The sequence below is a fragment of the Propithecus coquereli genome, unplaced genomic scaffold (genome assembly GCF_000956105.1).
Source record: "Propithecus coquereli isolate 6110/MARCELLA unplaced genomic scaffold, Pcoq_1.0 Scaffold409, whole genome shotgun sequence".
NCBI lineage: Eukaryota > Metazoa > Chordata > Mammalia > Primates > Indriidae > Propithecus > Propithecus coquereli.
Window position 1 is genome coordinate 1,728,278 of NW_012149830.1, and position 23,757 is coordinate 1,752,034.

General features: G+C 49.8%; 1 protein-coding gene across 1 annotated transcript in view; it reads left to right on the top strand.

The window, feature by feature from the left end:
* Positions 1-23,757, top strand: part of RAP1GAP2 (RAP1 GTPase activating protein 2) — a 188,611-nt gene that overhangs the window by 64,871 nt on the left and 99,983 nt on the right. The window contains exon 3 of the mRNA XM_012653009.1: positions 17,167-17,251. Within this exon, the coding sequence (XP_012508463.1) occupies positions 17,167-17,251 (85 nt within the window). The remainder of the gene's footprint in view (positions 1-17,166; positions 17,252-23,757) is intronic.

The following is a 23,757-nucleotide window of genomic DNA, read 5'->3' on the forward strand; positions in this document are numbered from 1 at the left end:
GTGGTGTGATCACAGCTCACTTCAGCCTCCAACTCCTGGGCTTCAGCGATCCTCCTGTCTCAGCCTCCCCCGGTCGTTGGGACAACAGGTGTGAGCCACAGTGTCCAGTGGGAGTGGGAGACTTTAGCCAGACTTTGAGCAATAGCAGAAACTAGACAAGTCACCGCAGTCGCCCACCGGTCTGCGTGGACTGTGGCTCCTGTCAGACACCTCATCTGCCCGCTTTCCTCTCTCCACGGGGAACAGATGTGGCCTTTGCTCGGCCAGTTAGGAACTTACTGCTGAGCACTGTTGGAGGTAGTGGGGGGACGTCAGGGGTGCAGGATGTGGTCCTGGGAAGCTCTGGTTTTCACTAAAACCAGAACCATCCTCACATGGCAGGACCCGAGCAGGGAAAACGAAGTGTATTGAATTCGTGCTTTGCCGTGGGGCTGAGAGAATTGCCTGCTGCGGAGTGCAGGGAGGCTGCCGCAGGCCTTCCCTTCGTCCTCCCACTCACTCCCGCCATAAACGGGATAGGTCGGACCACAGGTCTTGGAGTCAGAGTTCTCGAGTTTGAGTTCTGTTTCCTCCGCTGACTAGCGCGTTCCGTTAGCAAATCACTCAGCCTTTCCCAAGCGTCAGCTGATGCGTCTATATATAAGATGAAACCATCACTCCTTGCTCTGATCATCCTCACAAAATTGTGCCTGACAGAGAAGGCCGTCATCAATGTCATGGCAGATTGTTATACAAACGTAAGGCCTTCGTAGGAACAGACACTTTTTGAGGGCCCGCAGGGCAGGAATGCTGCTCTGGGCCCTGTGGGCTATGTGGAAATGGGCCGGACAGTCCCTGGCCTCAGTGCGGTTACAGCCTGGTGTGCAAATAGACACATTTCTTGGACAGTTCTCAACATGCTTTCTCATGGGGCACCGACCCAACAGAGCCCCCGAGTGCTTCAGCTCATTCAGCAAATAGTCACTGATGTCCACGGGAGCCAGGACGGGGGGCGGGGAACTGGACCAGTGGGCTTGGCATATGAGCAGAGGTGAGGCCCAGCTGCCCCACCAAGTCTTGAACTTGTGCCCAGGCTCCTCAAGCAGAAAGAGGCTCTGCGCTCTGTCTCCCTTTGGCCAATCCTCATGTCCCACCACCCGCACTAAGTTTGAGTCCAAGGGCCTGAGCAGCACCTGTTTATGTGGATGATTTTCTGGGAGTGGCCTCTTCCTGCCACCATTTGGTTTAGCAGACTGGGTCAGGGTGTGCATCTGGGAGGGAAAGACAAAAGGCCCTGGGCAGAGACCCTGAATTCTCACTGGCTCCAGCTGCCTGCCGAGGCCGACTTCATGCCTCCTGGGGAGAACAATGCCGTGTCCGTGGATAGACCCTTCCAGCGTTACTGACGTCGATGCATCATCTTGTCACTTAAGCAACCAAGGCAGCTGGAAATGATTCAGCAGGAAGGCCGAAATGCCAGCCTTTCTCAGCCCTGATCCCCTGTGGCAGGTGCGGGGTCTGCTCCCTGGGACCCGTCGCTCTGGTTTGACATGTCGCATCAGAAGAGCAGAAGGCAGATGTGGCAGGGCCATCCCCGCACCGAGTCCACGTCACTAGATGCCTCTGGAGTTTCTGAGTTTTTTTCCCAATGAGTACTATCGGAAATATATGTATTAATGTTTACAATAAAAATTTAAACATTAGAAATAGGATGATAGTCTCTTAGTGGTGTCCTTCGAAACAATCCAAGAATGGATTATTTGTATTTAAAAGGATATTTTTGTGGGCATTTAGCAAATGAAAAAATAACTTTCTCTTAGAAGAAATAATACCCATCTCAGGTGCTTCCCTACTACCCTTTCCCTAATAGAGGGTTTAGGGAATGATCTCAGTGCCTCAGCCGGCCAGGGCTGTGGGGTGGGGAGCGGGCCAGAGGCCAAGGTCCCTGAAGCAGGAGTGCAATGGAGGGCAGCCGTCCAGAGCTTGCCCTCCCTTAGAATCCCAGCTCTGCCACTTTCTTGCTGTGAGGCCTTCTGCAAATCACTTAACCTCTCTGAGACTTGGTTTCTTTTATTAATTTTTTGTTTTTTTAGAGACAAGGTCTCACTATGTTGCCCAGGCTGGAGTGCAGTGGTGATCATATAGCACACTACAACCTCTTAACTCCTGGGCTGAAACAGTCTTCCTGCTTCTGCCTCCTGAGTAGCTGGGACTACAGGCACGCCACTGTGCCTGACTGAGCCTCAGTTTCTTCATCTGTAAAATGGGAGAGTAATTCTGTATCTACCCTTTAGGGTTGTTGAAAAGATTAAATGAAATAATGTGTGTAAAGAGTTTAGCATAGTGCTAAGTAAATATTTGCTGATATAATGAAGAAGATGATGATGAATACTTTTGTTTTCTCTACTCTCTATGCCCAGAGGGAGAATCCAAGCTCAGGAGCAGAATTAGTTGCCAGGGAATAGCATGAGTTTAGTAACAGATCCAACTGGTGGGGAATGTGTTAACTCTGTTTCTGACTCTTCTTTTTTTGCTTTTATTATTTATTTATTTTTGAGATGAGGTCTCTCTATGTTGCTCAGGCTGGTCTAGAACTCCTGGCCTCAAGCAATCTTTCTGCCTCGGCCTCCCGAGATGTTGGTATTATAGGCATGAGCCACTGTATAATTATTATTATTATTATTGTTATTTTTGAGGCAGGGTCTCTGTTGCCCAGGCTAGAGTATAGTGGTGTCATCATAGTTTACTACAATCTCTAACTCTTGGGCTCAAGCAATCTTGCTTCTCAGCCTCCCAAGTAGCTGGGACTACAGTCACACGCCACCACGCCTGGCTGATTTTTCTATTTTTAGTAGAGATGGGGTTTTACTTTTGCTCAGGCTGGTCTTGAAATCCTGAGCTTAAGTGATCCCCCCACCTTGGCCTCCCAGAGTGCTAGGATTACAGGTGTGAGTCACCGCAACGGCCTTATTATTATTTTTAAGTGATACATAATCATTGTACATGTTTATGGGGTATAGTGTGATATTTCAATACAGGTATACAATTTGTAATGATCAAGATAATTAGCATACCCATCACCCCAGACATTTATCATTTCTTTGTACTGGAAACATTTAAAATCTGCTCTTCTGGCTATTTGAAAATATACAAAAAATTATTGTTAATTATAGTAATCCAACAGTGCTGTAGAACACTAGAATTTATTCCTCCTATCTGGCTGTAATGTTGTATCCATTTACCAAATCTGGCTCTGCACTTCCCTTTCTCAGCCTCTAGTAATGACCGTTCTACTCTCTCCTTCTATGAGATCAACTTTATTAGCTTCCACATAAGAGTGAGAACATACAGTGTTTGTCTTTCTGTGCCTGGCTTATTTCATTTAACATAATTTCCTTCAAGCTCTTCTATGTTGCCTTGAATGATGGGATTTTTTTTTTTATGGCTGAATGGTATCTCGTTGTGTACACACACCACATTTTCTTTATTCATCTGTTGACGGACCCTTAGGTTGATTCCATATCTTGGCTATTGTGAATAGTGCTGCAATACACATGGGAGTGCAGATATCTCTTTGACATGCCGATTTCAATTCCTTTGGGTATATACCCAGTAGTGGGATTGCTGGATCAGATGATGGTTCTGTTTTTAGTGTTTTTTTTCTATATCTTTCACCATATACGACCTGAAGATATTTTTAGTGTTTTGAGGAACCTGCATACTGTTTTCCATAGTGGCTGTACTAATTTACATTCCCACCAAGGGTGTCTTTTGAGCAGGGAGGTGAGGTCAGTCACAGCAGCCGTAGTGAACAGACCAAATTGCACTGGAGATAATGACAGCCCAGTGCTGACTCAAGTTAGCCCTCTTAGCTCTTAGGATCTGTGAGCTTTCCATTTGTTTATTCAATTTTCTGTTCATTCAGTGCCAGGCACTGTGCTGGGGACAGGCCAGTGGTCAGAGTGCATGTTAGAGACCAGCCCACGGCGGAGGCAGGGGCCTCTGTTCTCACTGGGTTGGAAGGTAGGCCTGCCAGGGGAGTGGGTTTCTGCTTACTTGGAGATCTTGGTTATCCAATGGAGCTCCGGGATGCTGAGCCCTTTTTCTGAACCTTCCAGCCATGAAATACTGCAAGAGTCATGCCCAGATTCCCATATGCCCCTGGAGGCTTTTACAGTTATCCTGCCTTTCCTAATGTCCCAGAGAAAGAGGCCGGTGTTGGGAGGAGGCAGGAGGTTTGTTGTTATTGGGTTTGCTTAATCTGTGGTGGGTTTTGTAGGTTGGGTTAGAGCATGTTGTTGTTGAGATCAGATCACAAGCCTGGTCCCTGTGGGCCAAGTCAGCTGCACTTGTTTGCCTGACCACGGGGTGGAACCCCCCGTCCTGGGCATTCATCTTCCAGTGATGTGTCGTGGTCCCAAGCAAGAAGGGGCAGGAATGAGGATGGGCCAGGAGTCCTGTCTCAGTGCTGGAAACAGCTCCAACCATTTGTTTTTCTAAAGAGTGAAACTTTCGTAGATAGAGAATAACATTATGACAGTAATTGAATAGACCAGACAGATTTACCCTGAAATGCTGTGGTCTGTCCCCACCAAAATGGTTATTTAGTGTGAATCATTATTGAAAACCCCTAATCTGGTATGTTACTGAGTAATACCTTATTCAGAAGAGTTAAGAGTTAAGAGACTGAGTCTTAGCGTGCAGTGGGGCGATGGCTTAGCTGGGAGCCGGTCAGTTCTGTGCTAGGGTGACTGCCAATGCTTATGGACTGTTTGGTGGTTTCTTAGTGTGGATGGTTTAACGCAGCCCTGTGCTGGGCCTATGAGATGGGCCTTCTCTCCTTGTGTTTACCAGGAATTCAGCCAAGACATGGGACCCCTTAGTACACAGTGAATCCTTCCAGTGGCACCATATTGTGTTTAAATTCAATAATGTGTACTTTTTATGACTGTGTAAATATTGTTTATTGTTGAGTTAAGGAAGGTACTGTTATTATGTTTCCTTCCTTAAATAAATTTTCAATTTTCCTGGAGTTAATAATTAACTCCTGGTTCTACCATTAGCATAGTTTTCTATATACCTACGTTTATTTTTCTATTTTACTATTTTAAAATTTTTTGTACCGTAATTCTATTAATAGTCCCCCACCCCCAAGCTTGTACTCATTAGATGTCCTGTCAATTCCATTCTTTCCACCAGGAGATCTGACTTCTAGAAGCTCTTGTCCTTTAAGGGACTATTGCTTTTTAACAGTAGCCTCCCAAGAAAGGGTGAAAGGGAGTAAATTTTTTTGAGCTCCTGCATATTTCATAATGTCTTTATTCTGCTCTCACACTTGGTTGATAGTTTGCCTGGGTATAAAATTTTAGGTTGAAAATAATTGTCTTTGAGAATTTTGAAGGTTATTACATCATTGCCTACTAGATTCTAGAGTTGCTTTTGAAAAGTCTGATGATACACTGATTCACATTCCTTTGTATATGGTTTTATTTATATTTTCTCTCTGAAATCATTGAGAGTGTTTCATTTACCCAGGTGTTCTGAAATTTCCTGACAATGTTTGGGTGGATATTGTATCACTCATTGTGCTGGGTGCTCAGGGGACCCAGAGACTCAGGACCTTCAGTTCTGGCAAATGTTCTCGTACTGTTTCTCTGATAATTTGTTCCTCTTGTGGTGAAACAACCATTTTATTATGGTCCAATTCTGCAGGTTAGGAATTCAGTTAGGCACATTAGGATGGATGGCTCGTTTGTGCTTTCAGAATGTCTAGGATCTCATTTTGGGTGGCTCAGATGGCTGGAGATGCCTGGGATGATCAAAGGGGCCGTATGTCTGGGATCCTGGCTCTGTTCTCCTCATAGCATCTGCCACGACTGACGTGTCCAAGATGGATTCTTCAAGCGCATGGACTGGGATGTCTGGACCATCTGGGCATTTCTCTGTGCATCCTCTCCATGTGGTTAGCCACAGCACGGCAATCTCAGACTTTTTACATGCTGGCTTGCTTTCCCTAGGGCAAATGTTCCTAGAGATCGAGGTGGAAGCTGCAAGGGTTCCTATGACTCAGCTCTGGAAGTTGAGTAAGATTACTTCTGTCCCATTCTATTGGTCAACTCATAGGGCCAGAGTCATAGGGCCAGACCAGATTCAAGGAAGGGGACCACATAGTGGCATCAGTACTAAGATATACGGCCCATTAGGAGGCCAACTTTGGATACTAGCTACCACAAATCCCTCTCCTTTCTCTATACCTCTTTCTGGAAGCCTTATTGGCCAGATACTGGATCCTCTGATGTTTCTATCTTTTCTCTTTTGTTTTCCATATCTTTGTGTTTTTGTTCTATGTTTTGGGAGATTTCCTAAACTTAGTCTTTCCATGTTTCTAATTTCTAAGGTCTCTTTCTTGTACCCTGATCATCCCCCCCCATTTTTTTTAACATTCTCTCCCGGTGTCATGGATACAAAATCTTGTCTTATCTCTCTGAGAATATTAATTTATAATATTTTTTGAAGTTTCCATTGGTGCCTCACATTGTCTGTTTCCTTCAGGTTCCTGTTGTTCATTTTGGCATCTCTCCCTCATGTTGGGGGCTTCCTCAAATGTCTGGCCATCCTTGGCTTTCTCTCTGCACCCAAGAATGAGACACTAGGAAGAAAATTGGGAGCTCTGGGGGCTTCCATGCAGGGTGATGGTTGCTTGGTGGGTAGTAAGTTGCTCTTTCCTTTGGAGGAGCCCAGATGTTATCTTTTCTCAAGCATTGTTCAATTTCTCCTGGTGGTGGGGGTTATGGGGGGGTCATCTGGCTGGTGGGGAAGTAATTGGGGTGTCAAAAGGCTCCGTATCTCAAGTACCAACGCCACCCCTCTCAGGTTTTGGTCCTTCATCTTAGGTGTGTTACCGGAAACTCAGCACTTGTTCACAAGGCCGAATCAGAAGAATGAGCACAAGTGTTCTGGGGAGAGGAAAGAGATTTACTTTGCTGGGAAAGGAGAAAAATGGTAGACCTTTTAGTCTCAAAATCCAAATTTTTCCTGAACATAGGCAGAAATACAGAGTTTTAAAGGGAGGGCCCCTCAGTTCTAGGCTATTGTGGTTGATTAATCTCCCATCTCTGCTAAAGATAAAGCCTGTGACCTCTGCCAGATCCCCCCACCTCTCAGGGGCTGGGGCCACCTGGGAGTTACTTCTTTTAACAAAAGACTTAACCTGCCTCAGGGATGCAGGTCAGGCTGCAGTTCCCAAAAAGAGTTGGGGAAGTTTTAAAAAGACAGAAAATCTTTTTTTTTTCTTCTTCTTCAGGCCCTTCCCTCTGTTACAGGCACAGAGACCAGGGACCTTCTGGGGTTCTGCGAGTTGAAACATTCACTTTTCCCACTGTATCCTCCTGTGTGGGCACGTAGGCCGCAGCTTCCACCAGCCTGCAAAGGCAGCAATCGTCCTCCATTGATTGTCTACCTTCTAAGGACCTGGAACCTCTCGTAGGCTGAATTTTCCTCTTCCGTTACCCCTGTCCTGTCAGTTCACACTTCCCCCTTACTGTTACTTTAAGGGGCTTCAGAAGACGCGGAGTAAATGCATGTGGTCAGTCTGACGTGTTCATCGTGACAGTCTCAACGGGCTTAAGAATATCTGTATCCCTCTCTCCTAAGAGAAGTGAGTGCTCATACTTATCACTACTTAAAAAATGACTATTATTGTGATAAATGCCATACATTCAAACTGAATGAATCACAAAATGAACACTCATGTCCTGGCCGTCCCGGTTAAGAGACGCTAACGGGCTGGGAAAATGCTAATCTCCTGCGCCTCTGTGACTCCGTGGTTTTGCGAGTTTGATTCCGAAGCCAGCTGAAGCCGTGACCTTGTGCACTGGCTGCCTTCGACTGGCCGTGATGTAGCTCCCGCAGCCGAGGCCAGGTGGTGCCAAGCAGGGCCGCTGACCGCTGGGGAGGCGCTCAGGCGGCAGTTTGTAAGTGGCGCAGTGCGGTTGAAGGGCTGGACGGCGCAGGCACTTCGGTTTGGTGATTTCTTTAGTGCTGGGGAAGTGGAACCTCTGGTATGACGGGTGACCTGCCGCCACGCCCTCCTTGGCACTCGCCCCTGCCCTGGGCTTCCCCTCCACTCCATCCTGGCAGGCCTCTACTCTCACCTCTCCTGTCCTACCCCCTCGGAGGGCTCCTGTTGGTTTCTGCTTTACAGAAAGCCCTACATGTTCTCCCGGGGGGCCCCTCTCCTCCACGGCCTCATCCTCACCTCTATTCTTGTGATAGCCGCCTCTCTGCTTAGGTTTCAGTTCTTTTCCGATCCCACTCGGGTGTCCCAGGGGCCCTGGACTCACCACGTGTCCAGAACGAACACTTTATCACCTGTCTCTTGCGAGGCTGACTTCTCAGTCTGTGTCATGGTTGGAGCATCAGTCACTCTGTTTTCGGAAACGCGAGTCTTTGGCGTGTTCAGCTGTCTTCCTCCCTTACCTTCAGTCGCCAAGCTTTCTTCATTTTCCCTCTGAAATGCCGTATGAATCTGACCCTCCCGCATCGTTTCTACGGCCAGGAGCACAGTGGAGCCGACCATTTCGTTCCTCCCTCCAGCCGCTGCTTCCTCGCTCTGCCCCCTTGAGTCCTCCAGCAAAGCTGCGGGGCAGCCCCGCCCGCCTCCCCGTGCCTGCAGGATGGGGCTGACAGTGCTGAGCACCCTTTTCCCAGCGTCGCCCGTCCTCACGCCCTCTCGCTGTTTCTGTCACGTTCGTGTGCCACCTGCATTATTAGGCACTTGATATTTTCCTTTAGCTGGCTCAGTTTTTAAAACTTTGATGGACTTGTTTTAGAAGGCAACTTTATGTCACTACCTTAAAAGGAAAATCAGGGTGGCCTGCCACAGATGGAGGTTCACTGTGAAAGATCAGCAAATGCTACTACAGTGAAGACCACTGCAGATCACCATGGGTGCCGGCGGGGGTGCCTGTGCCCCACCCTGGGACGCAGTGTGATGTGGAGGCTCCTTTTCTTCCTCAGAGGCCGTGTAGCACAGTGGTTAAGGTCATGGACTCTGGAACCAGACTGCCTGGGTCCAAGCCTTGCTCTGCTACTTTCCAGTAACATGACCTCGGATAACTTCCTTAACCTCTCTGAGCCTCAGTTTCCCCATCTGTACAATGGGGTTAATGTTTTCTCCGAAGGCTTGTGGGGAGTATTAAATGAGATAATATGATATATGTGGATCACTTCAAACCGTACCTAGTACATGATAAGCCCTTGAGGACTGTTGTTGGATTTGCCTTTCCTTTTGGGGGCCCTGCTACATGTCCTCAAGTGATGCAGTGGGGTCTTCTGTGTTAGCGACCCCCGCTGGCCCATCCGTGGTGGAAGTCACTGCCCTCCGTGCCTCTGCCTGTTTCTCTCACAGATAAATGCCGGCCTTTCCCTCTAGCCTAGCTCAGCTGTCACCTCCTGCGTGATTCCTTAGCTGTCCCCAGGAGAGCTGGCCTTCTCTTCCCTACATCCCCATGGCACTTTATTCCGAGTCTCTGTTTTAACCCATAACCCACAGTTAAAGTGTGGCAGATGGGTCTTTCGTGTGGGTGTGCTGTGCCTTCAGGATGGTTTCTGCATTTTCCCTTCTCCTGCCCGGATCGTCGTCTCAGATGCTTGTCAATAATACAGACGTCGCCACCCACGCTAAGACACAGCCCCCCTGTCTCCAAGAACTCATGCTTAAAGGACATGAGGAGATGCGGCCAGTGTCCTCTCGTCACAGCCTATCGTGGCACTTGGGCCAGGCGGAGCTGGCTTTCTCATTGCGATGGAAAGAGTGGTGGTATTGGAGTCAGAAATCTTGGGGTCGAGGTCCAACTCTTGCGTTTCCTGACTCTGGGACCTCAGGCCCGTACCAGCCCCCTTGGAGTCCCCGCTTGCTCAGGGGTAAACTGTATTGGCTCCAAAACCTGCCTGTTCAGCAAAAGCTTATTTTCCCAGATGTGGTGATTGCCCACGTGGGTGGGTTGGTCCATCACTCTGAGACAGAAGACAGGCCCAGGCGTCCCTGACCAGGGGCTGCGGCAGGTTCTCCACAGCCAGTTCCCCTGTGTTGTCCTGTTGCTCCTGGCTCCTGCCCTTTCTCCTACACCTGGCCCACTTTAGGGGTTCAGGGTCCTCCAGGGAAGAACAGGGCTGTCCTTACCCAGCGTACTCAGAGAGAAGCCAGAGTGTCCTTTGAAGCTGCAGCCACAGGCCTTCCCGTGGTCCCAACGTGCAGCCACATCTTGCTGCTCAGGGCAAGGCCTGCGGCAGAGGCCACACCTGGCACACCTCCTGCACAGCCCAGGCCTCCGCCATCTGTCCACTCCTTATAGGGGACCCGTAGACCCCTTTGACCCCTCCCTTGCCTCTACCCTCACACAAGGGCCCTGGCACTCAATAGGTGCTTTATAAATGTTTGTCAACAAACTAGTTGTACTTTTAAACAAGTTCTTCCTGGAGACGCAGCTACTCACCTCCAGCATGCCTGTCCTGAGGTGGTTTAGGATCTGCGCTTCTTCCGGGAGAAGAGGAGAGAGGCCTGCTGTGGGATGTGGGCGGCTCCCTCGGCTCTTGGGCCTCAGTGTCCTTATCTGTGTAATCAGGCTGTTGCATGGCGTCTGATGGTTTCTCCCAGGGCTGCTGGTCTCTGCATTCATGAACCTGGGATTGAACTGGTGCCCCGAATCTCTGGGGTCCTCTTAGAGTGTGCACTGGGGTGGGCAGTGACACTAGGGTCAACCCTGCCATGGGCTCACAGGTGAGCAACACCTGCTCCTTCCCAAGAGGCTCTTCAAGGGGCCATTGGGACCTACTCATTCCGCCTGTCAGAGCCTCTCATTCCTGAATCCTGTGACCTCTCCCTCTCCCCCCACCCCCCACCGGGTCTGCTGGGCTCATGCCCTTTCTCCCCTTCCACCTTGGCCCCAGCACAGGCAGGACAGACATTAATGCCCTCACCTCCATGTCTGTCCTCTTAGGGCTTGGAATTAAGCCATGTGCACACACCCAGGACTTTGTGGCTCCCATATGGAAGCTGGGCTCTCATGACCCTGCTTCCCACGCTTAGGGTCCAAAGCATGTGCTGCATCGAGTTACCCCACATTTGAAGCTGCTCCTGCCCCCATCCACCTCTGCCCTCTGATTAGCTTTCTGCCCTGGCCCTGCCCCCACCATGCCCATTCTGCCAGGTGATTTGATTGGAACCTTGGCGGCAAAAACAACCCCCACCACAACAACGGCAACCAGGTATTGTGTTTTTGCTGTGTGCCAGGCACTGTGCTAAGTGCTATACAGGCCTTACTCAAAACACTCAATGAATAGGTGGTATTATACCATTTTACAGACGAGGAGGCTGCGGCACAGAGAGGAGAAATAACCTGACCACACAGCTAATCAGGGCGGTGCTGGAATTCAAATCCAGGCCTGTCGGACCAGTGCTCTGGAACCACTGTACACCCTGCCTGCCTCCCTCGAGGCCGGAGCCTGGCCCTCTGCTCCAGCCTGTCCTGCCAGCAGGGATGGATCTTTTTGAACGTTGCTTCCCACCCACAGAGGGGTCCCCGCCCTGCGGGCTGCTAGAAAGAGGGCCCTATGGTTATGCTGCTAGGCCACGGGTCTCTGCAGATAACCAGGGGGGCTTCTCTGGGCATGAGCCTTCAGCCTCCACCAGCCTGGCTCCCGCCGTCCCTCCCCTGGCCCAGCTTGCCTAGTGGCCACACAATCCGCTGCCACTGTGGGAGCTGTCTGAGATGCTGGTCACCCAGTGGAGTGGAGTCCTGTGCAGGGAACAGGAGTTGGAAGTCAGCCTCCCCGCTCTGCAGAGGGGAAGCACAGATGCGAAGATTCCCACGGTCCAGCATGTCATGGCTAGAGCTAGTCCTGACTTCTGATCCACTTTTGCTCCTGTTGCGTCTGTTTCTTATGATAGTTTCTCTTGAAGCTGTTCATTTTATTTTTTTACCCTCTCCTTCATGGTCTAGTCAGTTGTATAGGATGTGGAAATGTGAAGAGTTAGAACTCTAAAATCTCTCCAAACGAATGCCCGAGCTGCAGGCTCATGAGATTGCCGGGAGTGGGGAAGAAAGGTGTGGCTTTCAACAGGTGGGAACAGCGAGTATTGGCCACCACTGCCACAAAGTGAGGACATGCACACAGCCCAGGTCCTGGAGTGCCCATCAGCAGCTGAGAGGAAATTAAGCGGGAAGGTTGGAGATGGAGCCCATTCAGCCCATTTCTTGTTCCTCTTTCAAAAATTGAGATATAACATAAAATCCATCCTTTTAAAGTGCGAATTCAGTAGTTTTTAATATATTCACAAAGTTGTGCAACCATCACCAGGATCTAGTTCCAGAGCGTTTTTATGACCTGAAAAAGAAACCCTGTGTTCATTAGCAGTTGCTCCCTATCCTTCCTCCCCTCAGCCCTTGGCAACCACTAATCTACTTCCTGTCTCTGGATTTGCCTGTTCTGGACATTTCATAGAAATGGAATCATACAGTATGTGGCCTTTTGTGTCTGGCTTCTTTCACTTAGCTTTTTTTTTGAGGTGCATTCATGTCGTAGCTTGTATCATGAAAAATATTCTATTCATTGGCTGATGGACACTTGGGTTGGTTTCACCTTTTGGCCATTGTGAACCATGTTTCTTGTCCCTTTTGGCTTGGTTTTCCTGAGAAGCTCGGTGTCCGGCTATCTAGATTCCTCTAGCTTGGGTATTTGGAAAGCCAGAGAAGGTGTGGCTGAATGTGGTGGGGTTTCTGGGGAGCTGACGTGGTAAGAGATGCAGAACAGGGCAGTTTGAAGGTTTGGGAGAACACTCTGCCAGAGGGAGGCCTTACCCTGGCCCCAGAGCCATCTGTTGCTTGCTAGGTGGGTATTTTTCTTGCTGTTGATTATTAACCAACGGTTATGATCCTGGGAGTAAATCCCCAGGCTAGAACTGGTACTTATTTGATATGCCAGAAATGTTTTCCAAGACATTTAAACAGCCCTGGACCCTTGGTTCTCTGTCTCTACTTGGAGACCAGATCACCCTGTTATGGGTTATAATCATTATTGTTGTCATCATCATCATGGTCTACATTTGTATAGGACTTCGTGTTTTATTTCAAAGCCATTACTTTTAATTCCTTAGGTCATTCTTACCCCCATCTTTGTAAGTGAAGGAACTGAGACACAGAGAGGTGAGGTAACTTGACCAAGGTCACACAGCAGGGTGGCAGCCACAGACACACTTGAACCCTAGGAGGAATCCCTCGATCCCATTTTAGGGCACTCTCCACGGTGACATGCCAGAGATGGCGGTTGTGCTGACCTCAGATGGTGTGGGGCAGGGCCATCTGAGGGTGGGGTGAGGACACTGGAGGCCCGGGTGCTGTAATGGGGGCCCTCCCAGGGATCAGTCCAGCCCCATCTGGGAGGATCATCCTCCCTGGATTCTCAGCTTCCACTCCAGGCTCCTTTGATTGCTTCCTCCTGACATTTGCATTTGGCTAGGACCTCTCCTGGCCTCCCTGAGTCCTCCCATCCGCCCCGGGATCTCCCACACTTCTAGGGGAAGAACCCCACAGTAGGGAACCCCGGCATGGCAGGCAGCGGAGATGCTGAATGGGCGGCGCCTCCAGGACTCCCCAGATGGAGGAGGCTCCCTTCTTTCAGCTGAGCGTGGAATCTTCCTCGTCCCCTCCTCTGCCTTCTCTCCGTCCTCTTTTTCCCATCTCTCTTTCCCAGGCTTCCCCCATCACCAACCCCTCCTGTGTGGGTCTGGGACCCCTGAGGGCCGCATGTGAGTATTTGGCAGGGTTGGTTGGGGGAGAGTTTTCAAACTCAGTGCCACGACACATGGCAAGATCACTGTGGGTCACAAGACAGTTGTCATCTCTGCTCAGGATTTACCTTTTGGTTATAATAAATGAGAGCACATTCAAGGTTATCCCTTGATATAATCACATCACTTTCACCTACTCATGTGTGATATGTTTGCCTGAGTGGGCGAGAAAGGGCTAGAATTGCACTGAGCGCTGCCGCTCTTGCTCTATCTTATCTTGGCACCAGCTGGTGGCCGGCTGGGCCTGGCCGTCCTTGGGAGGGTGGCCCACACGCACATGTCACGGGTTGTGAGGGCTGGGACAGGATGGGGTTGAGCACAGCTGATTGGAGCAGGGTGAGGCAGAAGCAGGATTTCATCCTCCTTGTTTTTGGTTCTCCAATTGCAAAGCCAAGCCTGGAACTGGGGACTTGGGCACTGCATTCGTTTCCCAGGGCTGCCATTACCCAGTACCACAGAGGGTGGCTTAAAGCAACAGATATGTACTGTCTCGGTTCTGGAAGTGAGAAGTCCAAAATCAAGGTGTCGGTAGGGCCATGCTCCTCTGGAGTTTCTAGGGAAGAATCCTTCCTCGCCTCTTCTAGCTTCTGGGGGTGGTGACAGTCCTTGGCGTGCGTTGGCTTGCAGCGGCAGGGCTTCAGTCTCTGCCTCTGTCGTCACGTGGTATCCTCGGTGTGTCTGTGTCTTCACATCACATGGTCCTTAGAAGGACACTGGTCATCTTGAATTAAGGGCCTGCCCTAATGAGCTGATAACTTGATTACATTACAAAACTATTTCCAAATAGGCCATATTCACAGAGACTGGGGCTTAGGACTTCAGCGTATCTTTTTGGGGGGATATGATCAACCCGTAACAAGCATTAGCTCTTAAGAAAGGAGGAAGGGCTGGGTCAAGAGTGGGGATGGTGCACTATGGCCTGTGTTCCTGAAAGATGCCACTCTAAGCCATCTGTATACCAAGGCAGAGTAGATTCTAACTTGCAACCAAGCGCCTGTGTGTTCTCTGAGTTCTGATCTTTTTGAGGGCAGCAATCATGTCTTCTTCCTACCCTGGCATCCCCTCTAGCGTCTTGGACACAGCCCTGGAGCCAGCATGAGGCTGGTTGCCACTGGTGCTCACTCCTGCTCCAGCACCTTCCAAGCTCCTGAGCATCATCCGGGAAATCCTTCTGGCCACAGCTGCCCCTGTAACTCTGGGAGACCCAGGAGTTTATCCAAAATTCAGGGGAAATGGGAGAGGGGCTCAGCCCAGTGGGGGTTGGGTGCTGGGGTCCCTTGAGAAGGACTCAGGGACCTTGGACAATAATCATGTGTGCTCTGGTCCCATGGGCATCTTGCACCTGTGGAAAGAAACAGGCAGTATCCGTTGTATGTAAGTGTCCCTTGACTGGTGGACCTTAGAGACCTTGCAGCATTGTCGTCCTCTAGGGTATGTGTTCCTGGAGAGCCAGGGCTGCTGTTGGTCAAGGTGCCTGCAAACCAGCTCTACGGGAATAGGCCAGAGGTCCTCACCTAAGCCCAGAGCAGCAGCCCTGTAGACTTTGGATAGGGGGCTTACCTTCTTCCCTTCCTGCATGCTTTTCCCTACCAGGCTCCCAGCCCCTCAGGGGAGCTTTCCTCACCCAGGAGACCCGAGGGTGGCATCCTCCATTCTTGGTCATCCTTTCTTCCTTCCTTTTCCCCCATCCTGGCTCTCAGAGGCCAGGACCATTGGGGAGGAGCAGTGGCTGCTTGGGAGGGGCCCAAGTGGTAGGAGGGGGTGAGCCTTTGCTGGACCCAGCGCCACTGGTCCACAGGCAGCCAGGGACAGGCAGCCAGGCAGGACCCCACAGTGGTGATGTCCAAGACCATAAACAGAGCAGGGAGGCTGGTGGCTCTAGCTGAGAAGTAGAAGGATCATTCTTTCGTGTGAGTGTGTGTGCGTGTGTGTGTCCACACACGTACGTGCTTTCTTGGCCCTGATGGTTCTTGTGCCACTTAGAGTCTGGATCAGGAGGCAGGGGACCCCCCTCTCCAGCTGTCGTAGGTTACATCAACAAGGTCCAGGAACAGAGACGGAGGAAGGCAGATGGCGGAGCAGAAGAGAGGGATTGCCAGGTTGAGGTTAACGGGGTCATAGGATCCTCTGCCGAGCCAGATAGATGTTCACCAGAGTCCTTATCTGGCTGCTTAGAGGACAGTGAGGCCAGCTGCAGGGGTGTGGGCCAAGGGGAGCCAGGATGGGAGGGTGTCTGGGCCCCAGGGCCAGGGCTTCCCTCTGCAAGGCTGGAGGGCTGGGCTCCGTAGGGAGGGTGGGTTTATCTCACGAAGAAGGCTGGAGGTTGGAGTTCTCGCCCTGCTGGCAGGCTGTGGGCTGAGAAGAGCTACAGAAGTGTTCTCTCAAGATGGCAGTAGGGGCCTTTGGTCATTTGAGCGGGACCCAGCTGTTGGGCTGACTCTCTTGGCTGCTTTAGGGTAGGGCTCTGGAGAAGGAAACACTTGTGAAGTTGAGGGCATTGACAGCTCAGCACGGTCTTCTTAGGCTCATGATGCTGTTATCCGAGCCTCCCTGTCCCTTCCGGGAAATAGCTGGGGCACGTCCAGGACACCAGAGTCCCTTGCCTGGGGACTCCCCAGGCTCTGCCCAGCTGGTCTTGTTGCGTAACCGTTGCTCTGAAGGCTTATCTCACCCCAAACAGTCTGCCTGGTGATGGGACTGCAAACAGCACTCTCTGGTCACCAGCAAGGGCCAGATGGAAAGTGGGGAGTGTGTGAGTGCTGCGAACCTGTTGTAGTCATGTTGCCATGGTGACACAACTCTGTTTAGCTGCCTCTCCATGGTCCTAGCCCACATGGACTAAAATAAGTTTTACCTGCAGCTTACACAGCAGGCAGCCCAGTCCTCCCAAGGTCAGCTCTCTGGCTAGGGCCCGTGTGTGTGTGGACAGAGGGGCCCAAGGGAGAATGAATGCCTGGCATTTATCCTTCTCTCCTTCTCCCCCCACCCCCCAGCCCCAGTCCTGCATCTCTCTAGACCAGTGGTCCTCACTGTGCATCAGAGTCACCTGGAGAGCTTGTTAAAACACAGATTCTTGGGCTCCATCGCTGGAGACTCTGATGTGCACCTGAGAATTTGCATGTCTAGCAAGTTCCCAGGTGATGCTGGTGGTCCAGCTACCACACTTGGTAGCACCACTTTAGATTTTAGTGCATTGCAGTACAGAAAATGCACCCAACTCTCGTCTTCTGCATTGTATGTTAAACTGTGTCCCAAAGCCCAGGCACTCTTTGGGGAAAGAGGGGACGGTGCAGGCAGGTCCTCACTCACCTCTTCTCTGTTCTTTGTCCCCTTCACAGGAAGCAGGAGCTGGCCAACAGCTCGGAGGTGAGCCTCCCAGACCGGCCGCTGTCCCCTCCTCTCACTGCGCCGCCCACCATGAAGGTAAGAGGTTTGGATTCGGTAAGCAGGGAGGGGAAGTGTGTGGGGGGAAGTCTCGAAGCCTTGCTGTCGCCTTGGCTTCTGGCCCAGCTGCTCCTGCCCCACCGGGGCTGTGGAGTGCCCCGGTACTTCTGGAGGCAGCGTCCAATTAAGCTCACCAATGTGGGAGGAAAGTGTGACCGAGAGACTCGGGTGTCTGTGCCAAGAGGCCACGAGGAAATAGACTGGGGCTAAAATGGGGTTGGCAGGACTCTTGGTAATTGGAGAGAGGCCCTGTGGACTGGTGGGGCTTGAGAGTGAGGGGCCCAGGCAGGAGGAGGTGGGGAGATAGAATGCGGCCTAGTGCCTTAGGGGCTGCTGCCCAGAAGGACTGCCCGGGGCTGGGGTGGGGGGCTCCTGGGACTTGAATGGCACTTGTATGCTGGTCTACCTGCCTCTGACTGGCCCTCCTGGGATGGCCCTGTCACTCCAGTCCTGGGAGAGTTGCCCTGGAGGTTCTGGGGGTGGGGCTCCAGTAGTTCTTTTCCTATCAGTGCTTCATTCATAAGCTTCTTTCCTGGGGAGACCATATCCGAGGACCCCAGGCTGGGAACCCTCCTATTCCTGGAAAGGAGCTGAGGGGGCAGTACCCTCCCACCACCATGCCCTTCCCCCTTCACTTTTCAGTCCCCCTGGCAAAGGATAGCCACACAGGCCTGAGCTGGCCCTCAGGGGGACTTTCAGCTCAGCCAGTGTTCCTGCCTAGGCTGTCATGCTCCTCTCTCCCTCCCTCCCTCCCTTCCTTCTCCCTTCACACTCTGTAGGGCGAGTGAGGACTAACTCTGAAGAAGTCACCTGCCTCCTGAGTCAGCTGAGGGGACATCTAGGCCAGCACCTATCTCTGTTCTGGGGCTCTGCTCTGAGGTGACTCACAGGGAAATAATTAGGCATCTCTTCCCACTGCTCCGTATTGCCTCTTCTCTTCCCTGACCTGATCTGTTGCTGGGTGACACCCCCACAAGAAGCAGATAAAAACCATGCTTCTTCCTGTTACCATCCTATATTGGGGGCCCATCATGCACAGAGCTGTGTGATAGACACTGAGGAGTGGGTATGTGGAATGGCAGCCAGAGCCTTCCCTGGGTGGGTTAGGAGTTCAGCAGTCGGCAGGGGGCAGGACAGAGTGCAGGGCTGACTGAGGACAGCTCTGTTCTCCTCCTTCTTGAGTACCCAGGGGGCATTCAAAGCCAGTGCTGGTATCTGAGCCAGGTGCTGGGATGGCTCGTTTGCACAGGGTAATGCTAAGAGGCATGTCACCATTCTGAGTGTTAGCCCCTTGGTCTGCAAAGTTGGGTGTGGGCTGCTTGTCTCCATCCTCATGGATGGTGGGAGTTTGCGGGGAGAACTCTGACAGTCTCTGAGGAGGAATCACTGAGTTCTCTTGGCTGACTGTACTCACTCTTGCACTCATTAAAGTCATTCAATGCCCAATTTTATTTGAATGTTGTGTTAGTCAGGACTCTTGGTTGCAAGTGACAGAAACATAACTCACTTTGGCTTAGACATAAAAGAAAAATTTTTGCCTTTGTAATGGCTAGTATAGATGCCAGGTATGGCTGCATCCATGAAATCTGTCTCATTCCTTCTTCTGTGTTGGTTTCATTCTTTGTCAAGCTCTGCTTCCGTGGTGGGAGGATGGTGACAGAAGCACCTACCCACTAAGTAATCCCAGTGCAAAGGAGTTTTCCTCAGTAGTTCTAACCAAGTCCCAGAGAGGAAGCTCATTGGCCTGGCTTAGGTCACATGGCTATCCCTGAACCAATCATTGTGACCAGAGAGATGAAAAGCTCCGATTGGCCAGATCTGGGTCTCATGACCACCCCTAAAACATAAGAACTGAGAGCAGGGGAGGGGTGGCTCCTCAAAGGAAAATTGAGATATTACTATGAGAAGAAGGGGAAATGGATACAGGGCAGGTGAGACCATAGCTTTCAACTGCGTGTGCTAACGATATGCCAGGCCCAGTGTTGGCTTGTGGGGACCTTGTAGTGAACAGGATATTGTGGTCCCTGCCTTTCTGGAGCTTGTAGTCTAGCTAGGGAGCCAAAAGTCAAAAAAAGAATGTCAAGAATGAGGGATTGACTTAATATTTCTCATTTCTATGAACGTTCAAAAGTTAAGTCACTTCTGGGAGTCAAGATGGGTGGACCAGAGAGAGATACCAGCTGCCAGATCATCTCAGAAAGAAGGAAACGTTTTAGATGAAAAAGAAAAACAAATAAACAAACATAGATCGAGTATAATTCCAAGGGAAATATGCCAGAACTTACCAGAGACTCCACGGGAAGAAGCCGTGGAACAAGACAGGAAGGAGCAAGGTATCGGAAGAGATCAACCCCCAAGATGCTTGGAGTCCAGTGAGAAGAGGTGGAGAGGTGTTTCTCCCCTCCTTGCATCTTTGATGGATGGTGGGTTCCCCAGCTGTTGGAGAGACCTTCTGCTCACATGAGCCCAGAGGCTGCTGCCACCAGTGAGCTGGGAGCTTCTTGTGGATGGGGCACCAGGTTCCCAGCTCCCCTGGGGTGCTTCCCACCCCACAGACCTGAGCTGGGTTGGTAGGTGCCATATTGCTTCTCTACCCACTGTGTGTCTTTGTCCTCCCCAGGGGGCTTCAGCTCCTCAGGCTTTGTCTCACTCATTCCCACAGAGACATTTTCCAACTCTGGCCTAGACTGCAGAAGCCACAGGTGTCCAGCGGGTCCTAGGTGACCTGTGTGATTCCAGTGCGTGGACATTCTGGGCAGGACGGGCACCACTAGAGTGCTAGCTTTCCTCAATCCAGACTCTTTTTCTCCCCTTCCCCTCCTCACACCCATGACTGCTGCGGGAGACAATTGAGCCATCACACCGAGGCTTCCACAGAGAGTGGGGATCATACCTTTCCTCTTGGAGTTCTGCAGCAGACTGAGGGGTGCTTGCATTGTGAGCTCCCTGCCTGTCAGCTCTCCCTGGTGCTGCTTGCCTGGTGACTCCATCAAAGTGAGACATGCCCCAAGACAGAGGGACATTGAACCTGCTTGGGCACCCAATGGGCAACTTGGGACCAGCACGCTTCTCCCTGGCATGGTCAGGGATTGATCTTCAGGGACCCAGGAATGGACCCTCAGGCCAGATCCCATACCCCCAGGTCTCAATGGTGTTGCTCGGGGGCAGGGAGAGGAGATTTGTAAATTAGTCTCGGGAGGTGAGAGAGCCCTCATGGACAGATGGGGGGAGAGTGCAGTGTGGGTCCTAGCTGCAGTGTGCTCGCAGGGCACCCATCCCCCAAGTGGAGGGCTGTCCTCTCAGCTCAGGCTGGAATCCTGGGCAGGGAACTTCCTAGCCTGCATCACAGTCATGGGGGAGCCTGGCCGGCTTGAGCTCCTGCCTGCTGGCAGACACCAGGGGGCAGAATACCTCAGAGCATGGGAGGGTGGAGAGGAGTGAGGCCCACTCCAGACTGTCAGATTATGAATCTCAGATGGTCCCACTTCTACAAGCAGACTTTCTGGTTGGGTGGGGCTGCTTCAGGCACTCCCAGGTGGCTTTGCCCAAAGGTCTGGGAGCAGACCTTTGAATCCTTCTGAAACAGATCCCTTGCCAGTTTTTGTGGACCCTGAGGACAAGCTTACACAACCCAGCACTGCCTGGCAGCACTGCCTTACCCACCTCTGCTTTGTCAGAGAATTAGAATTCACGTGAAGTTCCAGGACCCCAACCACCACCTGGGGCATTAGAGTGCTTCTCCTGAGGGACTAGAGCTGGTCACAGGACTCAAAAACAACATTGCAGCTTGTTCCTTCCAGCAGGCACCACCTACTGACGGGGAGGTCAATTTGCATGCCCTTACAGCATTTTCTGACTCAGTCATACAGGGTGTGGTTGATTCTCACCCACAAGCACCACCTATTATCTCAGAGATTAAACTGGGCATGATATTACCTAAAAATAGAAGCAACAGCTGCTCCAGATGTGAAGATATCAACAAAAGAACTCAGGAAGTATGAAGAATCAGAGCAAAAGATCACCCACGAAAGGGAACACCAGCTCTCTAGCAATGGATACCACCCAAAATCAGAATATTGAAATGACAGATAAAAAATTCCAAATATAGATTATAAGGAAGCTCAATGAAATACAAGAGAAAATGGAAAACCAAAACAAAGAAACCACACAGAAAAAATTCAGGAAATAAATGAAAAATTCACTAAAGAAATCGAATTATTAAAAAAAATCAAATAGAACTTCTGGAAATGAAAAATTCATTCAAGGAAATGCAAAATTCAGTGGAAAGCCTTAAAGATAGACTAGACCAGGCAGAAGAAAGAATCCCAGAGCTTGAAGACAACACCTTCAAATCAAACAAGTCAGTCAAAGATAAAGAACAGAGAATTAAGAGGAAGGAACAAAGCCTACAAGAAATATGGGGTTATGTAAAAAGGCCAAACATAAGAATTATAGGCATCCCTGAGGGTGAAGAAGAAATCACACAAAAGTTGGAAAAACTCTTTGAGGGAATAATAGAGGAAAGCTTCACTGGTCTTGATAGAAATTTAAATATCCAGGTACAAGAAGCTCAAAGGACACCTGGGAGATTCATTGCAAAGAGGCAATCACCCCAATCATCAGACTGGTCAAAGTCAACAGGAAGGAGGAACTCCTGTGAGCCAAAAGGTGAGAACATCAGGTAACTTACAAAGAAAAACCCATCAGGCCAACTGCAGACTTTTCAACTGAGACCTTACAGGCCAGAAGGGATTGGGGCCCCATCTTCAGTCTTCTTAAATAAAATAATGGCCAGCTTAGAATTTCATGTCCTGCAAAACTAAGTTTCTTATATGAGGGAGAAATAAAGACTTTTTCAGACAAGCAAACACTGAGGGAATTTGTCAAGACCAGATCTGCCCTGCAGGAAGTACTCAAATCTGCATTATACATCGATTAGCACAACAGAAACCCACCAGTGTAAAATTACCCAACAGCTAAGCCCAGAGCCCATATAAAATAATGGCTCAAGAGGTAAAACAAAGCAACAAGGTTCTACTCAACAGGATGAACAGAAATGCATCCCACTTATCAATCCTTTCAATAAATGTGAATGGCTTGAATTCCCCACTCAAGAGACATAGGCTGGCTGATTGGATAAAAAAAAAAAATACAAGCCAAGTATCTGCTGTCTCCAGGAAACACATCTCACCCACAAGGACTCATTCAGACTCAAGGTAAAGGGATGGAAAAAATATTCCATGCAAATGAAAATCAAAAGAAAGCAGGTGTAGCCTTTCTTGTTTCAGATAACATAGACTTCAAGTCAACAATAGTAAAGAAAGAAAATAGGGTCATTATATAATGGTAAAGGGAGCAATTTATCAAGAAGACATAGCGGCTGGGCACGGTGGCTCACGCCTGTAATCCTAGCACTCTGGGAGGCCGAGGCGGGTGGATTGCTCAAGGTCAGGAGTTCGAGACCAGCCTGAGCAAGAGCGAGACCCCGTCTCTACTAAAAACAGAAAGAAATTATCTGAACAACTAAAAATATATATATAGAAAAAATTAGCCGGGCATGGTGGTGCATGCCTGTAGTCCCAGCTACTTGGGAGGCTGAGGCAGGAGGATCGCTTGAGCCCAGCAGTTGGTGGTTGCTGTGAGCTAGACTGACGCCACGGCACTCTAGCCAGGGCAACAGAGCCAGATTCTGTCTCAAAAAAAAAAAAAAAAAAAGACATAGCAATTCTAAATATTTATGCACCTAACACCTGTGCACCCAGATTCATAAAGCAAACCCTGCTAGATCTAAACAAAGAGATAAATAGCAACATTGTAATTGCCAGGGACTTCAACACCCCACTGACAAAGGGACAGGTCCTCCAAGCAGAAAATAAATAAATAAACACTGGACTTAAATGGGACTCTGGAGGAAATGGGCCTAACAGACATTTATGGAACATTCTACCCCAAAACTTCTGAATATACATTCTTCTCATCAGCACATGGAACATTCTCTAAGATAGAGATCACATCTTGGGCCACAAAACATATCTCAACAAGTTAAAAAAATACAAATTATACCATATATCTTCTCAGACCACCATGGAATAAAATTAGAAATCAACTCCAACAGAAACACTCAATTCTACACAAAGTCATGAAAATTAAACAACCTACTGCTGAATGATTATTGGGTCAAGGAGGAAGTTAAGGTGGAAATCAAAAGATTCCTTGAACTAAATGACAAAGGGGACACAAGTTATCAAAACGTGGGGTTCAGCAAAAGCAGTCCTAAGAGGAAATTCATAGCCTTAAATGCCTACATCTGAAAGACAGAAAGATCACAAGTCAACAATCAAATGAATCATCTCAAGGGACTAGAAAAGGAAGAGCAAATCAAACCCAAACCCAGCAGAAGAAAAGAAATAACTAAGGTCAGAGCAGAACTAAATGAAATTGAAAACAAACAAAAAAAAATAATACAGAAGATTAATGGAAAAAAA